General features: G+C 33.8%; 2 protein-coding genes and 1 long non-coding RNA gene across 3 annotated transcripts; 1 reads left to right on the top strand and 2 right to left on the bottom strand.

Annotated features, from left to right (window-relative positions):
• Positions 1 to 1,463: 1,463 nt before the first annotated feature.
• On the bottom strand, positions 1,464 to 5,543 carry LOC112030135 (receptor-like kinase TMK4). Its single transcript, XM_024062820.2, has 2 exons — positions 2,988 to 5,543; positions 1,464 to 2,264 (listed from the first exon to the last, which is right to left on the bottom strand). Exons 1-2 carry the CDS (start codon positions 5,266 to 5,268, stop codon positions 1,750 to 1,752), a joined length of 2,796 nt encoding a protein of 931 aa, XP_023918588.2. The 5' UTR covers positions 5,269 to 5,543; the 3' UTR covers positions 1,464 to 1,749.
• Positions 5,544 to 15,187: 9,644 nt separating this feature from the next.
• LOC112030164 (uncharacterized) lies at positions 15,188 to 21,133 on the bottom strand. The gene is made up of 7 exons (XM_024062848.2): positions 20,768 to 21,133; positions 19,742 to 19,844; positions 18,765 to 19,633; positions 18,543 to 18,645; positions 17,621 to 18,411; positions 15,612 to 15,710; positions 15,188 to 15,499 (listed from the first exon to the last, which is right to left on the bottom strand). Exons 1-7 carry the CDS (start codon positions 21,131 to 21,133, stop codon positions 15,419 to 15,421), a joined length of 2,412 nt encoding a protein of 803 aa, XP_023918616.2. The 3' UTR covers positions 15,188 to 15,418.
• Positions 18,594 to 21,384, top strand: LOC136065231 (uncharacterized). The gene is made up of 2 exons (XR_010626863.1): positions 18,594 to 18,692; positions 20,830 to 21,384. It is a non-coding gene; the product is annotated as an uncharacterized LOC136065231 (long non-coding RNA).
• The last annotated feature ends 4,685 nt before the right edge of the window (positions 21,385 to 26,069 follow it).

The following is a 26,069-nucleotide window of genomic DNA, read 5'->3' as shown; positions in this document are numbered from 1 at the left end:
AAGCGTTTCATGAATGTCACAGTCATCACAATATGCCCCCCAAGAGACCCATTGACTTTCTTGCGCTTTCCAATACTTGTATCCCTAGGGGTTTTGAGTCTAAAGGCTAGGTCAACTTCACTAGAGAGTTCATTGAGCCCACTTCCGCCCTTGTCCTAGAGCTCTTCTCAAAATGTCAACCATAATACTAAGGAGGACACATTTCATTCTATTGTACATGGAGTTTGGTTGGAGTTCAATCTTGATCTTATTTCACAGTTGATTGGTATCTCTCATGTCAAGGATCTCAGCCTAGATGTGGCCCTTACTTGTTGTGAGCGCATTGTATTGTGGACACATGGTTTACCCTTGGGAGTATGCCTGAACAAAATAGGATTGAAAGATGGATACTTGGAAGTTGCCCTATAGTTTAAGTCCAAGAACCAATTTAAGCCTCTAGATCCAAGAACCAACTTAAGCCTCTTACCAGAGGTCTATGCACCAGACATTGGGTCTGAAGTTGGGATACGTGGATGGGAAGGTATCAGGCTTCCAAACCTCTCTCTCTCTCTCTCGGAAATTTGTTGGTTTAAATTTCACGTAAGATGCACATGTGTGTGTGTGTGTGTGTGTGTGTGTGTGTTAATGGGAGACTAATAGATATGTTGATTTGACCGTTGTTTAAAGTTTATAGAGTAAATTGTCTAAAATAAAAGTTTAAGATAAAAGTTTAAGAAGTGTCATAACTACTATAGGAATCGGGGGAAAGTATGTGCATTTTTTTTTTTCCTTTATAAATATATAAGATGGCCTGCATCAGAAATATATATAAAAGAAAAACGTTTCATGGTGTAAACCATGTTAACAAAGAATTTAAAATACAGGAACTTGCAATTTGCTAGTGACTCAGAAACAGATTTCTCAAAAAAGAGCTATGCTGTTACATCGTCATGTTCCACCATAAAGCAAAAAGGGAATTTGGCATCAACTCAATTATATATTGGTCTTTTGACTTCTGCTTTAGGCCACCGTTGCGTATCTTAAATCTTAATGCATCAATTCAGCTACCAATAAATACCTACCCAAATAAATAAAAAAAGGTCCCACAACATGTGCAGGCTGCAACATTACAAAAGTCGTCTACACTTTTCAAATACCCTAACATGCGCCGCTATGAACGCTTTCTCACTCCACCTGCTACTCACATTACTTGCACAGACTTACAGCCACGACCCCACCGAACCCACTTTCTCTATAAATAAAGCTTTCTTCTTTTTTTTTTTTCCCTTACATAAAATATCACATCTCAACTGTATTTTTGATGGTCAAATCAAAGTAACCCCTTAAACCTTGCTGCAGCAAATAAAAGAATCCTAAACCTTGCTGCAGCAAATAAAAGAATCCTTTAGTATTATTTAGACAGCTTTTTTCAAAATTTCAAACAGATCTAAATAAAAAAGAAAATATTTCATCACCCAAACATGTTCAAAGCAATAAATGTAACCAACCTTCTATTAAATGAAAACATTAAAAGAATATCATACAAATCTGTACCCTTTTTTTTTTCTTTCTTTCTGATATCTTGACCTCGACCATCACCAAATGAATTTGTTAGCCTTAAAAGAACAAATTGGAACAGCATAATGCATCTATATTTTCCAGGTTTTATAGAATAATAACAAACAACAATAACAGACAAAAATCTTGGGACACCCTTTGGTAACCCGCTGGACCAAACAGCTTTAGCAACCAGAACTCTCTTCCCCTTTCTCATCGGCAATCCATTGAATCAAACGAGTCTGCAAACCCAGAAGGTTTCGAGGGAATGCTTGATTGAGTTTGGGAGTAGGATATATCATTAAACATTGTTGAAGTACCTTCATTGGCTTGCCATCTTTGCAGAGCTTGAGGAAGGCTCATGTCTAGATCAATGCCATAAGTGTCCTCTTCTTCATGAGAAGTTGGTTTCCACTGCTCTACAAGAGGACTTAAGATGTTGACTGCGTGCCCCATATCTGGTCTCTGGTACGGCTCACGAGCAGTGCAATGACCTGCCAGCTCAGCCACTTTGTATATGCTCTCCATGGTCTCCTCATCAGGGCTAAGATTTTGGTCAATGGCCTTGGGGATGTTCTCCTTGTTGATTAGGATCCTACGGAACCATGTGACCAGATGAGACCTCTCATCTGGCATAGTATCATCTAGTGCTCTTCTACCAGTAATCAGCTCCATCAAAACCACTCCAAATGCATAGACATCCACTTTGGTCGTCACTCTTCCAGTAGCTGTTGACAAGGAAAGAAACCGATCAGGCTGACTTGCAGTAGTCCAGTATAAGTGGCGATAAAATGTAAAGGTATGAATGTCTTAAGCGACTGACTGGACCCTTCATACAAATCAAAGTATCTACCACAAGCAAGTTCAACCAGTGATGTTCATTAAACCAGACAGATAATTCACAGCAAACATTAGTGTCAATGTATGACCACAAATGACTCATAGACTCCATATGACACAAGCAAATGAAAAGAAATCATCTCACCCAAACCGAGCGAGAATTGTTTTGACCAAGTAATCATATGAAAAACTGGTCATTGGAAAACGAAATGCAAATTGCCAATATTTCACATTACTTATAGTATCTTCCATTGGTGATTAAGGCTTCAAAAAATCTGCAAAGGTAATGCTCTCTGCAAAGTCTAATATCTTTGACAATTCTCATGCTAATGCTATCAGTTCCCACCCTTTTCTGGCTTTAAAAACAAAAAGCTAAACATAGAAATACTTTCGTTTCTTGGGAAGTAAAATAATTCTCTTATCATAAAGATAAAACAGCATAAAATGTATGCATACACAAAGTTCACGGATTCCATGAGCAGAGTTTAACAGATTTTATAATTCTAGATAAATTATCATAAACAATAAGTGGTGATAAATATGAAATTTAAGCAACACCAGGATTGATTCAATCAAAACAAAAGAATATAGAAATCACAGGCTTAGCCTACCTGCATATTCTGGTGCAAGATACCCGAATGTCCCAGCCAACCGAGTCTCTACAGAGTACTTCCCATCAGGCGCATTTTTAACCAGACCAAAATCTGCAACCTTGGCCCTCATATCATCCCCAAGAAGTATGTTGGAAGGTTTCAAATCTCTGTGAATGAAACTTTGTTGTGCCAAACTGTGCAGGTATTCCACTCCGCGCGCCACATCCAATGCTATTGTAACCCTCTGCTTCCAAGTAAGAGGAGAACACCCATTGTCATGGCATTCGAACAAATGCTGCGTTAATGTCCCCTGTGGCATATACTCATACACCAAAAGCCTCTCGTTGCCATTGATACAGTATCCTAAAAGAGCAACCAAATGTCGATGTCTAACCTTAGTAAGGACTGCAATCTCCGCCTGAAATTCATTCATTCCTTTGCTACTCACTGCCACAGATTCCATCCTCTTCACTGCAATCTTAGTCCCATCATGCAATTCTCCTCTGTAAACAACTCCAAATCCTCCCCTACCCAAAATGTTATCTTCACTGAAATTGTTGGTCACCTGTCTTAAAACTTGGATCGAAATCGCAACATTCCCACCCTCAAAAACAGGAAGCTCACTATGATCACCACTACTCTGGCTCTGCAACTCGCTCGGCACACCTCCATATCCATTTGAATTCGATACACCACCCGTTATGCCAATAGACTTAACAACTTCCTTCCCATTTTGAGGATTTTCCACCCTCCCAAACTTCCTATGCCTCCGACTGACATAACACTTAATTGAAACAAATAACACAACCACAACAAATATCATCACAGCAATAACTATACCAGCAATCATACCATGCGAGACGGAAGTGCCACTCGACCCCATTCCAGCCGGATTCCCACTGGGCGATGTGCCATTTGAACCCGACGGAGAACTCCCTCCACTTCCAGAGCTCGGAGTATTCTTCCCAATCAAAGGATTACCGGTCGTAGTTAGCTTCACGGAATCTCCAAATTTCGGTATCAACCCAGTAAGGTTATTGTTCGAAACGTCGAGAACCTGAAGGCTTGTCATGTTGGTGAGAGCATCCGGAATGGAACCCGTCAAATTGTTATCATTCAGATACAAATTCCTCAACGATGTGAGTTTTGCAAAGACAGGCGAGATCGTCCCAACGAATTGCTGCTTAGCGAAATTGATAGTGATAATACTCCCCTGTGAATCGCAGTTAATGAAAGTCCAGCCAGTACAGGCATTGTTACCTGTCCAAGAATTGGCTAGCTTGATTGGATACCCAAAAGCCGAAGCGATTTCGAGCAATGTGGTCACTAGGGGATCACAAGGACCTGGGGTGTTCTTACAGAAGCTATTGATACTACCAAGAGTGTGATTGGTCACGCTAGATGGGAACTGTGGGTAAGGCCCTTGGAGCACATTGTTATCCAAGGAAACGTTTCTCAATGAGGGAATTGACATCAATGAAGCTGGGATAAGGCCCGTGAACTGGTTGTCTCTGAGCTGAAGATCGAACAAACTTGTACAGTTTGACAAGTCTGGGATGGGACCAGTGAACTGGTTCTTATGTAGCCACACTTGGGACAACTGGGTCATCGACGACAACACGTCGATGGTACCCGACAAGCCGTTTTGTTGGTTGTTGAGCCAAAGGTTTTGAATCCCGGATCCACCAAAGGATTTAGGTAGAGTGCCATTGAGATTGTTGTAAGAAAGTCGGAGATCCTGAAGACTCGGGAAGGAACCAAAGATATCTGGTAAAGACCCAATAATGTTTGCATTGCTAGCATAGAAAGTGACTAAGCTAGTGGCCTGAGTCAACTCGGTGGAGATGGTCCAAGGTGCAAGATCAAGGTTTTGGCTCAAGGATAAGATCTGTAAGCTTATGAGTCCTTGGAAGAAACCTGAAGGAATGGAGGTGAAATTGTTGTTGTCAAGGTAGAGTTTTTGGAGAGAGGTGAGGTTGGCAAGGGAGGGGAGAGGTCCAGAGAGAGAGTTGCCTTGGAGAGAGAGAGTGGTGAGTTGGGTGAGAGTGCCGAGATCGGAAGGAAGAATCCCTGTGAGAGACTGAGAAGCTAAGCTGATGGAGGTGACACGGTTGCTTCCGTCGCAGTTAACGTTTTTCCACTTGCAGCAGTCTGTGGTGGCGGACCAGCCGCTTGGGGCGGTGCCGAAGGAGGCGAGGAGCTTGGCCATGGCTGCGGAGTCATCAGCAGATGAAAGAGTTAGAAAGGAGAATATTAAGGTGGTGGAGAGATAGATCAGTAGGGTTCTCAGCCGACCCATTTTGAAAGACTGATGAATATGAGAGAGAGAGAAAAAAAAAAAAGAGTTTTTGAAGTTTGGTTTGGTTTGGTTTGGTTTTGGTGTTGGTGGTGGTATGTTGGGATTTTTTTTTTCCCTTTTTTGTGTACACACTACATACACAGACACGGAAGGTGGAAAGTGGGGAGGGAGGTGTGTTCTGCTGCGCTGTGTTCCGTCTCCGTTGAAAAGTGTGTTTTGAGTTGGGACTTGGGAGGAAAGGTCGTGCTAGGGTCACATGGATGCTTGCTGTGTTTCATTTTCATACAAGCAGAAGAAAAGAAATTGTGAATTTTTCATTACTTGGTTAAAAATAAATAAGGGTTGTCAGAGTTTTTTTTTTTTTTTTTTTTTGAGATAGTTTTAATTTGTATTTAGTAAAAGTGATAATCTTTTGCTAGGAATCTCTTGTCAACTCTAGTTCTTCAACCCATACTCTACAAATTAATTGTCTTTGGGTTTACGTAGAGAAATTAGACCCTACAGTTGTAATTTACCAAATCGGTTCCATGTCCAATTCCTAGTTCAATCAGTTGAACAGACCGATCCAATCCGGTTTTTAAAATAGTGAGTTTTTGTAGTAATTTTAACAATTTTCTCAAAAAATTATGGATTAATAGAAATCCAACTCACCATTAAGTGAATTTATTATATTAAAAAGTAAGAATAATGGGTTTTGTAGGAGGGTGATCTCCTAAAAGGTTTCATGGGCCCAAGGAGTTAGGTCAAAACGATGATCTGAGAAGCTAGGCATAGCCCAAATCCCATGGAAAAGGCTCAAAGCAGAAATAAGGGCAAAAGGTCAAACAAGGTAGGATCCTTTTGTTGAGGAAAGCCGACGAGATTTAGATTGCCACAGTAACACCTCACTTGAGGATTGATGATCGATGAGGTAGCCGAGGAAGAAGGTTTACCTATAAACAAGCTGAGAATTGAGGAAAGGTGACACACAACCCACGTAATAGTCACCTTCACATTAATTAGGTTTTCCTACCTAATACAAGTCATATTAAATGGTGAATGGCTAGCCTGAACAATGTTTTACACCCCAAAAGTCCCCTTCCACATCAAAAAGGGGAGAGAAATGTCTGATGGGACAAATATCTTCTAATATCCAGCATTGTAATTCAATATTTGGGGGGAGAATGAATAGAAAGCACAATAAATAAGGCATTTCCCTACACAGAAGGGGATGGGAAAATTGAGAGAAAGTGTGTAAGACATAAGAGAGTGTTTTTTCTTATAAAAGCTTGTTTATAACCTTGGCAGAAGTGTATTTGTGTCTTTAAATCCAACAGTGTTCATTCAAATTCTTGATTTTACTTGTTCAGTCTTCTCATTGTGCATAACTCTCTTATTTTATAAATTAGTTTTGTCAGTTAGAATTTCCATATCAACTTTCGGGTTGGGCCAAAAAGAGTTTTTTACTGCCATAGGTTTGAAGTTTTAAAAATATAATATAAATCATTGACTACATATTATTTAAGTGATATCTATATATAAAATGGGCCTATTTAAAATTATTACCTTAAGCCACAAATTGAATTGAGCTAGCCTTGGATATTATTTTTTTTCCAATAATTAACATAGTCAATTTTCTCTAAAAATAAATTAATAAATAATTAATTCTGTTTTACTCCCAAATTGCAGTGCATGTATATCTGTTAGTCTTTTTCATTCTTTTTTTAAAATGTTATAACCTATAAGTAGAGGAAGGAAAATTGAAACGGTAATTCTTTTCTTGAAAGAGACCAATCAATATTATTAAGTTACAATACTTTTAGGTGTGTATATATACACACACATACACACACACATATGTTGAGTTCAACATTTGTTGGAGTTGGCCGAAATTCATTTTTGAGCCATTGGCCTAAGGGCCTTATGCACTCCTAGGGGTGACAAAATCATGTTCAACATATATATGAACCCATTTGACTTGTTTAGCTTATAAATGTAGTAGATTTGCAATTATTATTTTGTTATTATTGATTAATTTATGGTTGTAATTGTATGTTTATTAATATATTTATGGTTGTAATTATATTTTAATTTTAGATATATGGGAATTGATAACATGTTATTCAAGTAATATATGACCTGTTAATCAAACAAGTTATTAAAAATGTCATTTGTACTGATCTTTACGTGACTTGTTAGTTTAAACGGGTTAAACGTGTTATGTTGGGTTGACTTCTTTAATAAACAGGTCATGTTAGGATCGAGGATCCTTGACACGTTTACTAAACAGGTCTGATCTGATTAACCATATAGCCAAATACTTATAGCACACGATACGAACCCGATATGAGAACACGAATTGCCACCCTTATGCACTCCACAATACAGTATAAATGTATTTTAAGAATGTGCACTGGTATGATTTGTTATATATAAATATTGTTGTAAACCAAATTTCTTATTTAGTAGATTATTAGCTACTTGCTCTCATGAATGTACACACATTGTTGAACCACATAATTTTTATGTGTTGATTTCTCTTTCTCTCTTCTTTATTCTTGCATAAATTAATATTTTTGCAAGATCATCTATATATTATAAACAAATAAAAATAAGGTATATAAGTTTCTTTGTCCGGCATCATATTAAATTTGGTTTTTGTATATCTTTTACTTGTACCAAATATAAAACCTGGTGTACTAAGCATGGAGCTATTGATGTTAACAACGTTACTAGGGTTAAAATTTCTCACTCGTTCTAATTATTGAATTATAAAAAACTAAAAGAAAAAGTATGAAACTATTAATGAAATTGGACTCTAACTGAATGAATATTACGTAAAGAGAAATGTTATGTCTATAATATTTTTATAACAAATTTTAAGTGACAAGTTTTTAGTGGCTATTTTTGGTGGGTAAAAAACTAATTTTATTTAGGCTAAAATGCAAAATTCACCCTCTAAGTTTCACCACTTTTCATTTCAGTACTCTAAGTTTCAATAATTCTCAATTCAGTCATCTGTTAATAATTTGCCCAATGTTGTTGTTAACTCACCATGCCATTTTTCACTTTATTTAATATTTATTTCTTAATTTATTTCTTAACTCAAAAACAAAAAATAAAAAACGTTAATTAAAAAAAACCAAAAATTTAATTAGGCTCCCCACATCTGAAGAGCCCAAATTCTAACCCCACCCACCCAATTCCACAACTTTTACCAATAGATCACATGATCTGTAAAAAAGCACTGCTAAATGCAAAATGCCAAAAACCCCATTTCTCTCACTCTAACACCACCAACAAAATTCAAAGCCCCATTAAAGAAAGTTTTAATCTTTATAAACAAAGGACCATAAAAACAAAATACCCAGATGGCAAAATCAATCAAATCAAGCATTAGAACAAAAATCACACAAACCCAATCACAAATTAGGCCAAAAAACCCAAAACCTATAAATGTTTTGGACATTCAAAACAAAACCAAATAATATTTTCAACACCAAAAAACCATACTTACATTATCTCAGTCTCTCGCTCGATCTCTCTTTCTCCACCTCGATCTCTCTTTCCCCTTTTTTTCTCCCTCTTGGCTGCATTTAGCAATATGTAAAATATTTTTCAAGTGTAAAATATTTTCAAGTAAAAATGTTTTACGTAAAGGAAAATATTTTCAGTTGTTTGTCTGCTTTATGGAAAATATGCTGTAAAATTATTTTTAGTATTTGGTTTTGCATGTAAAAACCTATTTCCATCAATCTAGCTACCAAAGTCACCACCACAAACCTAGCCACCATTATAAACCTAGCCACCATCAACCACCACATAACCAATTAACTTGAAAAAATTATAAACAAAATCAAAACTCATTAATCTCAAAAATCAAAATCAAAACTCACCTACCAAACTCATAACCCACCACACTTGAAACCCACAAATCACCCAAGCAACCAATCAGCCAAACCCCACCCCCAATCAGCCACCATCAACGCTAGAACTCAATCTAACCCACCACCATTGAAACTCACAAATCATCCCAACCACCGATTCTCCAAAACCCAAAAACAAATATATTATTAATAAATAAATAAAAAACAAAAACAAAAAACAACAACAACAACAACAATGAGACCAAGTCGATGAGGGAGGAAGAGACGACAGAAAGGTAGAGAGAGAGAAGTAAGATCGGTATGGGAGGAAGAGCGAGAAAGAAGGATGGAGAGAGAGGAAGAGGGCTTCGGATTTGACCTTTATCGACAGTGATAGGCACCGCCGCAAACAGCAGTGGACCAGAGCTCGAGTTTATGTGTTGGTGGTGCTCTCTCCTTCGTCGACGGCCTTTGTTTTTGGTGGTTAGTGCTCTCTCTCTCTCTCTCTCTCTCTCTCTCTCNCAGTTTATCTAATTTTTACTAAAATCTAAAATTACTATAACTAATAAATAAAAGTTAAATAAAGTAAAAAGTAACTTGTGTGAAATTTGTAAATAGTAATAAAATAAATAATATTTTTTATAAAAACATTATTAAATAAAACAAATAATTTTTTTTAGGGGAATTAAATAAAACAAGGAAGTAATTCACATGAAATTGGCAAATAATAGAAAAAATAAACAAAAACTAATTATAATCAAATCTCAAACTATTACTTAACTTTGAGAAAAAATGACATTGAAGAGTAAATTACAAATTCTCTTTCCACTTTTTCATCTTTTTATTATTATATTATACATATAAATAAATAAATAAATAAAGGTATAATAATAATAATAATCTATTTTAGAAAATGATTTTATCTAACTTAGTTTTCTTTTTCCTTTTTTTAAAGTCTATTTTTAAATTTCATATGTCTTGCAAGTGCCAACTAAACAGAGGCGTACAGGTCACGGCTTGATAAGTCATGGCTTGGTTTGTTTGTTGCCAATGTTGGGGAGTATCTTTGTTGTGAAGATATGCAAATGATGCGTAAAGATGGAAGATCATGAAAAAAAAAAAGGAAAAAAAAAGAAAAGAAAAAAGAGTCTAGACAAACAGAGCAATTAACGGCTTAATCAAAGTAACTGTTAGAACTTAGGTTAGACTCGCATTTCATATATCATTATGATTTAAAGTCAAGGGTATGCCTTATAATCAAGTGATCCTGGTTTTGAGACAAATTTTAGTTATGGATTTTTTTTTTTTTTCAAAGAAGAGAGAGATGCGTTTGAGCTGATTGTATGCAAGTCTGATGTCCATTTAAAATGGACTAATTCTCTCCTATCTAAAAAAGTAGTAAATAAATAATAATATATAAATAGAGTAGTTTACTACTCTTTAATAAATAAATTAAAGTTTCTGATAGTTGAAGAAAATCTGAGGTTCAAATCTCACCTATATCAAAAACCAACTAATGTCTTGGTTTGATAATAAAAAAACTATTATTAAGAACGAATGTTATACATTGAAACTCTTTAAAAATAAATAAAGGACAAAACTTAGGTTCCCTCTTAAGATTCAATCATGTGGCTACTTTACTAAAAAATACACTTCCATCCCATAAAAAAAAATCCGCATGGCAGAATCTTAAGATATGAACCTAAGAAACAGCACCTAATTACTATACCTAAATCTAGACCATAAATAAGTAAATTATAACCATCTTATTGCGTAATCTTCTCAAAAACAATTATTGCATAATATTTTATTCGACCCATTTTGTTAGTCTTGTGTAGAAAAACCAATTATTAAATGGTTATCCTTTAATTCTTTTTCTTCCCCCCCCCCCCCCCCCCCCCCCCCAAAAAAAAAAAGTTTCCAAAACCAACATTATTGAAGCTCACATAAACCAACCCAAAAAAAATAAAAAAAGAGGTATCTACTTGTTAAAAAATATAAAATGAAATTAAGAAAATAATTCATTATTGTACCCTTTTCTTTTAAGAATCAATTCATTATTGTATTTGTTATCCTAAAATTTCCCCTTAATATTAGAGGATGCCAATTCCTAGCAATAGACATTAAGATGGTTGTTGTGGGGGATAAAAGGATCAGGCCCAAGTTAACGGGCCGAACACCCACGAGAGAACTGTTTCACATCCGAAGAGAAGGATGAATAGAATGCGAGGTCCAGATTGGAGCGGAATCCTCTGGGTAGAGGATCATCGCTTTCCGAGGAGGATATCTCCAGTCCGAGGAGGACATCTCCTGTCCGAGGAGGATGTTTTACCCTGGTATGATAGCGGAGACTAATTGAGCAGGAGAAAAGCCTGGTTGATCGTCCGAGGAGCCCACCTGATCAAGATAAGCTCAAAGCACACTCAAAAACGATAAGGATGAAGAAATATCTGAGGGGAAGGCTGCTGCCACCGTATTCAATGCATTGCAACAGCTTTTCTGGCCGCATTTATGTGGAGAAGACATCTGAACAATGCTTCCTCTCTCTCTCTCTCTCTCTCTCTCTCTCTCTCTCTCTCTCTCTCTCTCTCTCTCTCTCTCTCTCTCTCTCTCTCTCTCTCTCTCTCTCTCTCTCTCTCTCTCTCGGTGGACCATGGAAATTGTTTAAAGGTAAATCTAAAATGTAAACAATTTTACACTTCGGGCCCACCTATTTTACAGTCAAAGATCCTAATTTTCGAGTTGACTAAATTTTCAGTCTAAACAAAACACTAACCATCATGTAAAATGTTTTCCCAATTTTCATTATAGCCAAAAGAAACATAGCCTAGTCTCTTAGTTATCGGGTGGGTGGTGTTAGAATTTTGGTTTTCAGAGGTGGGGAGTGAGTGACTTTGTTTGCCTAATTAATTATTTGGGTTTTTTTATTAACATTTTTTTAATTAAGAAATAAATAAAAAATAATTAAAAAATTCATATTAAATAAAGTGCAACGGCGTCGTTTGAGTGAGTTAACTGCAACATTGGACCGATTGTTAATAAAGGAGTGAATTGAGGATAATTGAAATTGAGAAGACTGAAATGGAAAATTGTGAAACTTCGAAGGTGAGTTTTGCATTTTAGTAATTTATTTATTAGTGGGTTCAAATTAAAACTAATAAATACTTGCCACTTAAAATTTGTAGTGAAAATACTGTGGTCCTATGAACATAGCACTTCTCTTCTATAAAGCCTAAAAAACACCTCTAATTCCAAAAAAGGAAAAAAGAAAAGAAAAGAAAAATTAATGATGCCATTTTAATTTAAGAGATTATTGATGAAGTTATATTCCTTAAAATAAATAAAAAATAAAAATAAAAAAAGAAGAAGAAGGAGAAGAAGGAAAATAAAAGGCTGAACATAAATAATCACCCACCATACACTAACGTATCTTTAGAGCATCCTTAACAGCTTATCTAAATTTTTGTACTGTTTGGACAATGAACAACACAGTTGTCAAAATCTTGATCTAAATCCTACGATCCTACGATTTTATGATCCCACCTACCTAAAACGATCCGAATCTTTAAAGGATTTTTGCAATTGTTCAGAATTGGTAGGATCGTATATTCTGACGAATCCAAACAATCTTGGTTTCTTGTAATCTTCTTTAACTTGACAAAAGGCTCAATTGGACTCAAAAGAAAAATAAATTTCCAATAGACCAAGTTTTTCCACTCTAATATAGAGAGAGTGTCAGTTTGATCCAAATAAAAAATATCACAATAGAGTGCCACGTTTTGAGATTTTTGGTATCTTTAAATGATGCTTAAAAATGGATGTAGTGATGAATGGTAATTATATTAATGAATGTATAATTTATATGATTATTTAATATACCAATTTGCATTTTTTGTTTTTTTCACAAATAATGTAGGATCTTACCAGGGGCGGAGTAAGGAATTTTTGTTTGGGGGGGCCAAATTGCGATGCTAATATATTTATTAAGACAACTTCTACACCCATACACACATATGTACACACATGCGCACTTTTTTATTATATATACACACATTTTTTTATTTGATAAGTTATATATATACACATACCCAACCAAAAAAAAAAAAATCTTAGTATTTTCAAAAAAAATTATTTTGATGGCGATCTTTCATAAAATAAAATTCATTTTTTCCATTTTCATGGTCAAAATCTTAAAAAGTTTCATTTTAAATACAAATTATCAAATTTTATGCTAAAGTAAGTAAAAAAACTTTCAATTGAACTAATGAAATTTTCAAAAACATGAATGATCCAAAACTTGGAGAAATAAGTAAGGGTCTAAACATATTTAAAACTACCTTACTTTAACACATTATATGGCAACTAAAGACACATTTCATGTGTAGTTTTAGTGACAGCAATTTTTTAATGAGTTAATGACTTGTTAATCGTCACATAACAAGTTGAAAAATATAAATTCAAACATATTTGATACCAAATTTTATCAAATATTTAACAGATATAAAAGTACATTTTACAATAAAAAATAGAATTGCGAAAAGTAAAGTTACATCTCTATAACTATTAGACCAATTATTTTTTTTAAGAGCATTATTAGACTAATTCAAATATTTGGAGGGGGCCAACTCTTATTTTTGTAGACTAAATTTTGAAAACATAAAAATAATTGTATATATATTTTTAAAATTTTTAAAATTTTGGGGGGGCCATAGCCCCCCACCCTCATACATGCCTCCGCTCCTAGATCTTACGATTCAGGATTCGATCCTGCGATCCATGATTCCACTGACCTCCCACGATCCTACGTAAAATCCTGATTTTAATAACCTTAGTGAACAGTGATATTTAACTTTTACCTACCTATTTTTTTAAATACACTTTCTAACAGATTCTCATCATTCTCTCCATCTCATTCAAATATTATTTTTTCATTCATTTTTTATTCATTATTTATTCATTTCTTAAATACACAATTTCCAACATTTTTTTATTCAATAGCTGATTATTATAATAGGAAAAAAAACATTTGAAGTGTGAATAGTAAATGCTAGAATGTTCTCTACTTATAGAGAAATACTGTAGCAATTCTAATATAAAAAATGAAGACGGAGAAGCTATTAGAGTAAATTTTTGAATGTTTTCTCTATAAAATTGCCAGCCACAGGAGATGCTCTTATGTGCTGACATTTCACCCAAAAAAAAAAAAAAAAATCTTTATGTGCTGACATTTCTCTATCAATTAGATGCTTGAGGTCTTTCTCAAAAAATTAGATGCTTTAGCTGGGTCTTATACTAATATCCTAGCTAGGTGAGGCCCACATGTCCGAATGTCGTCGCTGGATTTGAATTGGCGGTGGGGGCCAGCGTATGACAGCTATTGCTATGCAGAAACCGCGTGAATGCGGCGCTGACTAGAATCGTTCACGGAAGAGTATTCCAGTGGGTTTTCTTTTGTTAGTTTCCCCGTTTTTCCGTTTAGTAAGTTTTCGCTCCTTAAATTTTATATTTTAAAATTAAGTTAATAAAATATGATTTGCAAACACTGTTTTCCTCATTTATTATTATTATTTTTGTGAAAGCAATACTATCGACCACAGGATATACAAAAAGGTTATTTTATGCATTTTAACATAAAATTTATGGTTGAAAGTGGGCAGCATAGAGCATGGGGCTCGAAAAGGTACTGAGGACTGACGAGATCTTGGGTATGCTCTCCACCCCTCGTGTAAGTTCAGAGGATTTGGGTTATGACTATTTTCTCCCCTAGTAAATTATAAACCTACCCTATCTCCATCTGGGCCCAACCCACAAATTGAACCTTCAGCATCTAAAATTTAGCCCATAGCCTCTACACTAATGTCTCCCTATCCGAAGCCTCCTAGAAAAAATGGACCTCCAAGCCCACCTCATAATTCCCTTCATCAAACCAAAGCCCAAGTTCAAAATCTTTCCCCACCAAGCAATATTACTCCTAATAGCTCAGTGAAACGTAAATCCACTAATCATATCCTTCAGACCTTCTCTTAAATTAAAGCAATTATAATATTCCACATATAATGCACCACTCCTGAAAGTAAATTGAAGTTGCACACATCTTGAATTCAAAGAATAGGTTGAACCCATTTTCTATTGTTTTTTTAGATATATATATATATATATACACACACATACAGAATACCATTCTGAAAACATAAAACCATTTTCTCTTCCCGTGTATGCAGAGATGTGGCCAAAGACCAACCAAATATGCTCACAATGAACAGTACCACAATTCTCTATGTTCTTATCTTACACGTGGTAAAACACTATTTGCTTGGCATGTCAGCCTTGGGAATGACGTTTTCTTCAACATGATTGGCAAATCTAACTCTTGGCGGCTGCAAGCACTGACAGAAGTAAGTTGAAATCAGTTTACTGGTGATATAATGTTAAAAAAGCCCAAGGGGGAAAAATATGAACAAAAGAAGCCTAGATTGCTAGAAATAGTGTGATACTCACTGTGATCCTGCAGTGGATGTCGAGCTCATAGTTCATTTGGCCTATGCGGTCTTTTGCTAGTTCTTCTGCTTCTGATGCTTTCCTGCATGCTTCTTTCACCTGAATCAAATGAAACACAATCTTAGAATTCCAATGACGGTTTTAAAGTCAATAAACATAACATATGGCTGATTATTATTATTATTATTATTATTATTATTAGTCGTGATGTGCAGAAATATCTAATAATTGTAAAATAAAATGTAATATATAATTTATTTTTTAAAATATTCATAAAATTATATATTAGTCATAGTGTTTTCTCATAAGAGAATTTCATTTTAAATGTAATAAACTATTAACTAAGAATTTTTTTTTTTAATATAACTATTTACGAAACCAACAAAGGGCAAGGGTCTTTTTTTTAAGTAATTAATTTTTTGTTCCCTATAAATAATAAATTATATATATTTTTATTTTATTTTATATTAAGATTATTTTCATCATACTATGAGCCAATTCGCTAGTGATAGAATATAGTGTGGATTAAAATTTTCCAATTATGACATTTAAAAAAGAATGAGAAAAATAGCTTTTTCCCACCATTAATAAATTTCAACTTCTAGCATCCTATTTTAATGTTATCTTTAATTCCAAACGAATCTATCTTTTTTGAAGTATACAAAGTATAATCATGATCTCTCTTCTTGAATACATTATTTATCTCAATACATCCATAAAAATACATCAAATCAAAACATACCTATATGAAGATGCTTTACAAAAGAACAAAATGTCTCATAATCATCGTTTTGCAAAATGTCATATCAATCATTGCTTAACAATGATTAATTTGATCAATTAGGAAAATAACTTTTGATTTATAATCTATTAAGATTTTTTTTTCTGTAGAAACTACAAATTTGTCCACTCAAAAAGATTAAAGAATAAACAATTATTAGCAAAATCTCATAATTAAGTTTCTATGTGCATCATTATAATAATTTATAATAATAACAACACTAACGAAAATAATAATGAAAATACAATTGCGAATGCTAAAATATGTCACTCATTCAATTATTTCCATTTGATTAACCTTTGCTTTTAGAGTATTTCTAATACAATTATTAAAAGTACTTTCTCTACAAAAACTACAGTTTTGTTCACACAAAATGATTTAAAAATAAACAAAACTTAGTAAAATTTCATAGTTTAATATCTAATTGAATCACTAACAAAAAAAAAAGAAATTAAAAAAAAAATCGGGAATTGGAATACCAAAATACTTAAATATGTATAAAAGTCGATACAAATTTGCCAAAAAGAGAAACAAACGTAAAGTGACAATTAAATCAACAATTTCAAAAAGAACCATTAGGGGGGGGGGATGGTGAAAATGAAGTAAAAGAAATTTATAAGAAAATCAAGTTGGAAGAGGAAGAGTAAAAGCAGATGAAAGGTGAAGCCAATGATTGGAGAAGATGAAAAATTGAACTAAGAAGACAATTGTTGAAAAAGATGAAAGGTTAAACAAAGTAAAAATTGCAAAAATTAAAAAAGACCGCTAATGACATGACACAAAAAGAGTTTTTGTAAAATTTATTTTAAAACCTCCATTATTATATAATAATATAGATAGATACGTATAGACATTGTTTTTTATTTTAGATTCTTCATTGATTTTATTGCTTAGTTATAACATCTAAATTAAAGTAAATGAATGTGTAAAGGTAAAGTTATATATAAAGTTAAAACCACTCAAGATAAATGTGTAAAGTCAATCTATATATTTAATATTGTCAACAAAATTTAAGAATAAAAATTAAATAAGAAAAAGAATGATTACGTAATCAATGACATGGCGGATGAGATAGCACAATATGAGCATAATAACAATAAATGCTACGTTTTAGTTTATATATATACATATATATATATATATATATATAGATTATTATTTATAGACAATGAAATCAAACCAAAACAAGAGAAAATCAGAAAGTTGCATCTTCAGTTGCAATGCTCACCTGATTGACTTTAACAACAGAATGATCATTGAAACCATCAACAGATTTCTCCAACATATTCCTAAGGTATGATAGTTCCTTAATCAAATCTAAGGCGACCTCTTCAGCATCTTGCATCTGATTTCTGGAGAACTCAAATGCTCTCTCTGCATGGAGACGAAAAGAAACACAATTCAAACAAGTACAGAGCCCTCTGCATCCTCGTGGATTTCTTTTAAGAATCCCCTTTTTGTGTGCAGTGCCATGAACTCCTGAAGGAGCTAAGGCTTCAAGTTGAGGTGTAATTTGAGACAAGTTGTTTCCCTCAACTGGCTTTGCCGCATTAGAAGATTTTGTAAATGAACTAGGGCAGTCTGCCTCATTGTCAACAGAGACTCGTCCAGAGGCCAAAGTTGTACCTTCTTCCCTAGACAAAGCTTCTTGGCTGACAGGAGGACAAAGTGCAGCAACTTGTGGATCAAATTCATGTACAGAACACTCTTTGCTAGGGGAAGTCACCAATTGACTATATCTATCTTGCAAGTGATGTTCCTTTTGTGAATCAAGTGATATTGTGAATTTAGAAATATCCTGAGGAGAATGCTCTGATTTATCATCATTAGATGACTCATGGGCAGAAGTCAATGCAGTCATTGGCAGAATTCCACAATTTGTAGTATGATGCTCTTCATGAAATTTGTAACCGTTTGAATTATCAATTGGCTTCTCTTGAAAGTCAGAAGTGACATGTGGTGCAAACAGTACTTTCAAACCCATCTCAAGTTTTGATTGATGACCATTCCCTGAAGCACCTAGAAGAATTTGAAATTGGAAGAATGGTTAGTTTTCTACTACTAGTGTAAAGGAGTATCCCCTCAAGCCATTATATACATGTGTGTGTGTGTATATTTATGGGCTTCATACTGAAGGCAACAGGGCTTACAAGAATTTTCTTTTTTGATATCCATTAGAAATGGAAGCAATCTTCTGTAGCTGAACGAGCCTGGACTTTTGAATAACTTCAGTCTCGAACATGGATTTAGAACCTGTTTTGGAATTACAAGCCCATCTTGAATGAGAAGAAATGAGCAAGGTATATAAACCACTTACAAAATTATATTACTTGCCAGTCTCTTTAAGATACAGAAAATTAATAGTTTCTTACCTCTTTGCTTTTAGAATGGGAGTAGTTTCTCTTATCACTGGCACAGAGAACATCTCTGGTGTTAGTTCCATTTAATGGCTTCCCAAGGCTATCTGTACTCTTCTGAATAAATTCTACTCTACCACCTCCATTTTCTTCTGTATCTGGTGGTGTCAACTCAACGAATTCTTCATTTGAATTATCAACTTGATTTAGAACCTGACTACCATTATCGCCTCTCTTTTTTAAATTGAATGATTCACCATTCTCTGCTTCAGAAAAATTAGGATTCAAATTCTGAGCTTTATAAGGATACACATTATTAGCTTTCTTCATCCCTCTAGTCTCACACTGCTTCAGATCATCATTGTGCAGACCAACTCCACGATCTCTCCCTGAATGACACCCATCCGTAATGAAAGACAACTCAGGGTTTACAGCATCAACATCTTGATCTTCACAAACATATAGACATCCAGTTTTCTCAGTTTCTCTATCATCACTTTGGCCCTTTGTGTCATCCTCCAAAACCGAAGATGTATCAGGCTTTGTGCAATTCTTATTATCCAACTCAAATTTCTGAACTTGTCCATTAACAGACAGCTCCTTATCATCAACCAATTTTTTCGAATGAAATGACATTAGCGATTCAGAATAGTGTTCAGCTGATGTAGAATGTACGACGTTACCATTTGATGACTCGTTGGCACAAATTAGTACAGATGTTGGCGAGTTACCAGATTCACCAGTTTTACAATCTATTGGACATCGATTCATGTTAGACATATCCATGAAAACTTCTTGACCCATAGAAGCTAACTTCGGTTGAAGCTGCTGCTTTTGTCCCAACCCCTTGTCCAGTTTTGAGCACTGACTATTTTCTGGAGCATCTGTAGAAATCGATTAGTAGAATTGTCAGCTCGAACAGAAAAATCATCGTATTCAATTTAAAATGTAAGAAAAGAAAAGGCAGACACAACAAAGGAGTTACAACTCACATGGATAATCTTTTGTGATATCCATCAGATAAGGAAGCAATCTTTTATAGCTAACTGAACCTGGAGTTTTGAACAGTTTCCGCCTAAAACATGGTTTGAGAACCTATTCAAAAATCCCACGCCATCTTACATTAGCATAAATCATAACGATTAAATACAAATAATTAATCTAGTAGTACTATCAATTGTCATATAGATGTAGCCCAACTATCCAAAATACACAAAACACATTTTCCACCAAAAAAATGAAAAGAAAAAGGACCCTGTAATAAATAGTTATTCATGAGTTCAATTGTTTGGTTGTGTTTTTATTACAAGGAAAGGAATAGTTATTCCTAGCTATTCTTTAAAATGAATAATAAGTATTCTTCCTCAATAAAATAATTCCTTAAAAAAGCCCAGCAAATCAACCGTTCTACCTCTTAACTAATTGCTCTATCTCTATCTCTTGCTCTTGATTATATTTTCTTGGTATCGTTTTCCTCTCTTTTCTTACCTCCAACTGTATTCCCTCTGTTAGTTCTTCATTCAATGAAAACGACACTGTTTTGATCAAAAGGTAAAGAACTAGATTAAGCCGTTAGATTAAATGTACAGCTGACAAGTTTTAGATTTGCATTGATGTAAAGCCAACACGTGTTGATCTGTCATTAGTTAGCTTTGCTAGTTAGTTAGTTTTTCTTCCCCCGCTCTCTCTCTGCTGCGTGTATATAAAAGAAGAGTAGGGCTTGTAAATCATTTAAGAGCTTCTAGATATTTCTGTGATCAATAAAATCTTCTTCCTATTTAGAATTGGTATAAGAGCTTCCAAACTCATCAATGGCTTCCAACGTAGCTGTTTAGTATGAGAATCTAATGTTCTTCACTCTCTGTTTAGAATCTAATTTAATGTTAGTTTTTATAAATTTATATTCCTGAAATTGTTATCTTTATATCAAGAAGAAGAAGAATATTAGTTATATGATTTGTACAATTTATACATAAGACAATGCTAATAAGAACCACTACAGTGAGTCTAATCTTTACCGATTTGGTGGTTGAGGCATTGTTGTGAATGTTGGCTGCTCCTAAGCACTTGTCGATTCCAGGAGGAGGAATCTCTCTAATAGTAATACCTGATAGGGACACCTCGACCCCAGGTTCAGGCAAATCATCATTCTTCTGGCTCTGGGTTTCATAAGAAATTCCCAAATCAGGCTCCAAATTGAGATTGCACAAAGCAGAAGCGTCGGGAGAGAAGACCCGTTTAGTGCGGAGATCTTTGATCAGGATACGGAGATCATCGGCATCGGTGTCGCCTTCGTGGATCTGAGATCTGCTGCTGCTGCTGCGCATGAAGATAGGGTTTGGGAGATGCTTCTTGCGCTTCCTCGAGGTTTCGTTTCGGTCCATCGCTGCTGATTGATTTTCCCAAAACTTTACTAAACCCTCTTAGTCTTTAGATTGGAGACACCTAACCTAGCTTCAGCTTCTTTATTTCTTTTTCTTTAAACAAAAACAATGGCGGGAAAAGTTTTGAGTTCGGATAAAGAAAAAAGCGATGTTTTTTTTATTATTGGCGGGAAAATGAAAGATCGTGCCTTGCCAATTTGTTGATCCCAACCCATAAATGAATAAATATTGCACGGGTATTTGAGTAAGAATGACAACTGGGCGGGATAGTTGGGTTTTGAGTCGGGTCTGTATCATAAATGGTCGGTACATTTTTTTTTTTTTTTTTTTTTGGAGAAACAAAATGGTCGGTACATAATTATCAATTTTTTCATTTATTGTTTATTTAATCTAGATTAGAACTAGGGAAGGTTTTTTTTTTTTTTTTTTTTTTAATGTATTAAATTTAATAGGCTAAGAATGTATTGATTCCTTGTAATGAATTAACAAATTAATTAGTCAACTTAATTAATTAATTCAATTAGCGTGTAATACGCGTGGTAGCATAAACAAATTATCAATTAACTAAATGCAGCAAAAATTAAATTGACATGGTGATTTGTTTACGAATAGGGAAAACTTACACTGCAAAAATCCCACTAGGTGATTTTAAGGTCATCACTCCCGAAAATTCACTATTATCACAACAAACGGTTACAAGTAAAGGAATCTTTGTAACTTATACCAACCTACAGTTGAACTCTTACTCCAATACCCAATTAAACTTGTTTTGTAGTGACAATTTCTCTTTTTAATGCACGATTACCAGTACGTGACTAACCAATAGATGTGTAGATCCCAGTACGCGACTTAATCACCAACTTGAGAAAGATGTTGGTTGCAAAATTCTTCAATTCATTACACGATGAAGATCATAAAGTTCCTTGGTCACAAAACCCTACGGTGTACAAATATAGCAGCTTCTTCAAGAGAAAGATGAATTAGGACAAATTCTGTCTCTGGTCACAATTTGCATAAATAAAACTTTGCTTCACACTTGCGCAACCTTTGATGACCCTTAAATTAATCCTTATATATGTTTAGGGTTGTGAAAAAAGAAAGTCCAAACATATACATACGGATTGGATGAAAATCAGTATTGAAAAACTGAATTTCATAAACCTCGACAGATAAGGTATCTATTGAGCTAGCTGTCGAGCATCGGGCTCTAGCAGCTTTTTAAACCTCGATAAATTCTAGTAGTTGAGTTTTAAAATCCAGCACTTCTTCCCTTGTTTCTTGGACAGATTTGCATGACTTTAACACTTGAACTTGAACCTTGTTCCTTGAAGCATTAAACACATCCTAAATCTACCCAATTACAAGTAAAGTGCGTTTTGTCAAAGGATTAGCCAATTCTAAATTGACATATGTTCCTAACATCAAATCACATATGTCCTGACAAAATTAAATTTTAGAATTTATAAAAATAAAATAAATAAAAGATGTGTACCCAGTTGGTACCTAGTAGATTTACCCATTAAGACTCGCTAACTAGATTAACCAATGAGTCTTTACTCATTATGTGACACCCCAAACCCATATCAAGGATTTAGATGCACGACTTGTCTTATAAATAATCAACATTTGTTATAATAGAACAAACCATAATTAAATATCCACAAATAAGAATCAAAATATCAAATCTTTCTTATAAAATCCATCAAATAAAAACTTTAACAATAAAGTATCCAACTACAATCCCAAATAGTTTCATGAATACTAAACTCACTATCCTATGAAAGCATAGTAAAATAGTTCATCAACTAACATAGCTCCAAAAGAAATCTTCAATCTATGGCTCTAATGATCTACCACCAAAAAGTATTCCACTACTATAATCTGAAAGAGTGGAGAAAGGGGGGTGAGCTAGAAGCTCAACAAGAGACTACATAATATGAGAATGTATCTCAAAACAAAATAATAGTATCATTGACAAAATATAATCTTTACAAAACATTTAGAAATAGTTTTAACAGTAATATAATATATTCTATAAAACTATCAAGAAAAAAAACATTCAACTATAACAATGTAATCAGTAAATAAAATAGTAACCATTTTAGTTGGCCAAAATACATTAAATAGATAGAACCAATACTATAGAGTAATAAACAAATTTCCACTTATAAAGGCCAATAATAATAAAATAATAGATTGATATGGGAAAAATTGGTCAAACAAAGACATAAAATGCTAAACACTCAGTTGGTGATTCCCATGGGAAACAAGAACAATAACCTCACAGAGGCAACACTGGCTCCAAAGAGCAAACAATAACACTGACTTCGAAGAACAAACAATAACACTACGCCACACCACAATAACACTACTTCGGCTGAAGACCAACACTTAACCATGTATTGACAAAGGTTGTAGACTATCTAGCTAACCATTTGAAAACATTCTTACTTTATTACAATATTATCAATACCAATCATATATTATATAATGAATACTTTCTCAAAATATAGTTTTGAGTCATTCTTAACATGTACAGTTTCAAAGTAACACACAAGAAATAATAAAATTCAGGTATGTATAAAGCATTGACAATGGTATAAGTTGTTTGAAACTTCACTTTTGCAAATATGTATGTGTGTATACACACACACACACACACACACACACATCTTGAGAGACATCATGTTCTAAAGTCCACTTATCTCTAGTTGCTAAACCATGCTTCACTTCAAATGTTTGAATCAATGTCAACTAGAACCTAAAAATGATCAAATAACTCAATAAAGGCAGATTTCGAAACCAAAAAGTCCTCTAAAAAAACTTTTCCATAGCCATTGTGAAGATTTCGCTATGTTAAATCTAACGTAGCTTTCTAATATACATCATGTCTATGCTATATTTTATATAATTATAGTGTAATCACTAATATTACAATTTGATATACCTATATATATTTATACATACACACTCACACACACACCATAGAACACTACCTATGGATGTCTATATAGGCTTAACTTATAAAGAATGGTGATGCTACTTCACATATATATTAGGATCTCTTTCAAAATCAATAAAATAATGAATCTATGAATGAACTCTTTTCCTATGAATTAACGTGGGGATGACCTCTTTTCCTTTGAACCCATAAACTAACATGGTCGATATAGGTACTTACATGATGATCTCTTTTCCTATGAATCTATCAATATAATTCCAAGACTTCCATGTGACTATGAGATGATGAATTCTAAATCAAAGATGCGGTTTAATGATTTTCAATAAAGTATGCATAGACAGATGTTTACTTCAGTACAAACGAACTTGTTGGTTGACTCTAGAAGTACCACACTATTCTATTCTTTTCAATGTAAAGAAACCCTAATTCTCTGCTCTTAAACCTTTACACGCTAAGCACTAATATATATATATATATATTTCAAAATATTGTAGTCTCTCTCTACGTTTCACATAAGAAACACTAAATTACTCTTTAGCTTTACACATTAAATCTGTTTCCTACTTGGGCTAGAAGTTAAAACCTTTTAAAACTTATCTCTTTAGCCTCCAAGAAGCCCATAAAACTTAAATAAGCTTCCAAGACTTTAATTCCCATATAAACTCAAATTAAGGTTGTTCAGATAAACTAGAACTCTAAAAAATTCCAATAACACTTAAACTCCTAATCCAAATAGGTTTTAATCTTTTGTCCTTTTCCTTAACTGATAAAGAGACTAAAAGTTTAATATGAATAATCCACAAAATAACTCTCCACGTTACATCTTCTTTTATTTATTTTCTTTGTAGAAATCATAATATAAATAATATCACCTTCAAAATAAATTAAATAATTCATCAACTCCACTCTAGAAGCAATTAAATTAAATTTAAGTGAGGCAAGTGATACATTCTCGCCCTCTTATAAAATTTTTGTTCTCGAAAATTCAAACATATCTCAATTTTGAAATAGCTAGGGATATTTGAATTGCATTTCATCTTTACGCTCCCATGAAGCTTCTTTTGTGGAATGATTCCTCCATAATATTTTGACCAAAGGTATAATTTTATTACGTAGCACTTGCTCTTTATGATCTAAAATCTGAATTGGAACTTCCTCATTAGACAAGTTCTCTTTAGGTTCAATCCTAAACTAGTAATTTAATACTTCAAAGTATACAAGGTCCTGTATAGTCCTTCAAATCAGAATCCTACTGTTAGGATATGTGCCCTTTAAATTCTATTGTACGATGCTATGTATGACATTATGTTGTGATTAATAAAGTTGTTTTATTATTATCTAAAATAATGGTAAAATGAATATTTGGACATTATCATATAGTCCATGAGATGCATAGTATGTGATTTATGTGATTTAGTCATAGAAAATATAAGTCATAAGTTCTTTGTAAATTAAGAATTTTAATTTGTAGTCGGTGATAAAATTGGGCATTTCATATGCGAAGCCTATAACATATCAATTAAGATGATTTGTCTTGATCATAGAAGTGAACACTTTTAGTTGATATGTTAATATGTTTTAAGTGTTAAGACATATTGAACTGGACCGCTGTGAGATTTATTATTCTACTAACAACTGTCAAATGAATAACAAATCTCACGACTTCTATTTACATCAACTCTTAATCCTAAGAGAATAATGAACTTGATTATGAAGTGTAGGTTGCTTTGATATATCAAGAGTAAGATCTAAAGTCACGATCAAAACCTCAGTATGTTGGACAACCATATTTAGTGTTGAAGGAACTTATATTCTCAAGATAGAATTTATAATCTCTTAACGGAGATATAAAATATTTCCTTGAGATAAGTTTAGTGGGGTTGGTTATTTAGAATGTTAGGCCTAACTACTTTAGTAAGAAGTTACTAAAGTATATATTTATGAAATTGGATTTCATAAATATATGATGAATAA

The sequence above is a fragment of the Quercus suber genome, unplaced genomic scaffold, assembly GCF_002906115.3.
Source record: "Quercus suber isolate HL8 unplaced genomic scaffold, Cork oak 2.0 scaffold_892, whole genome shotgun sequence".
NCBI lineage: Eukaryota > Viridiplantae > Streptophyta > Magnoliopsida > Fagales > Fagaceae > Quercus > Quercus suber.
The sequence above is the reverse complement of the archived record's forward strand: the minus strand, read 5'-3'. Positions and strand labels throughout refer to the sequence as shown.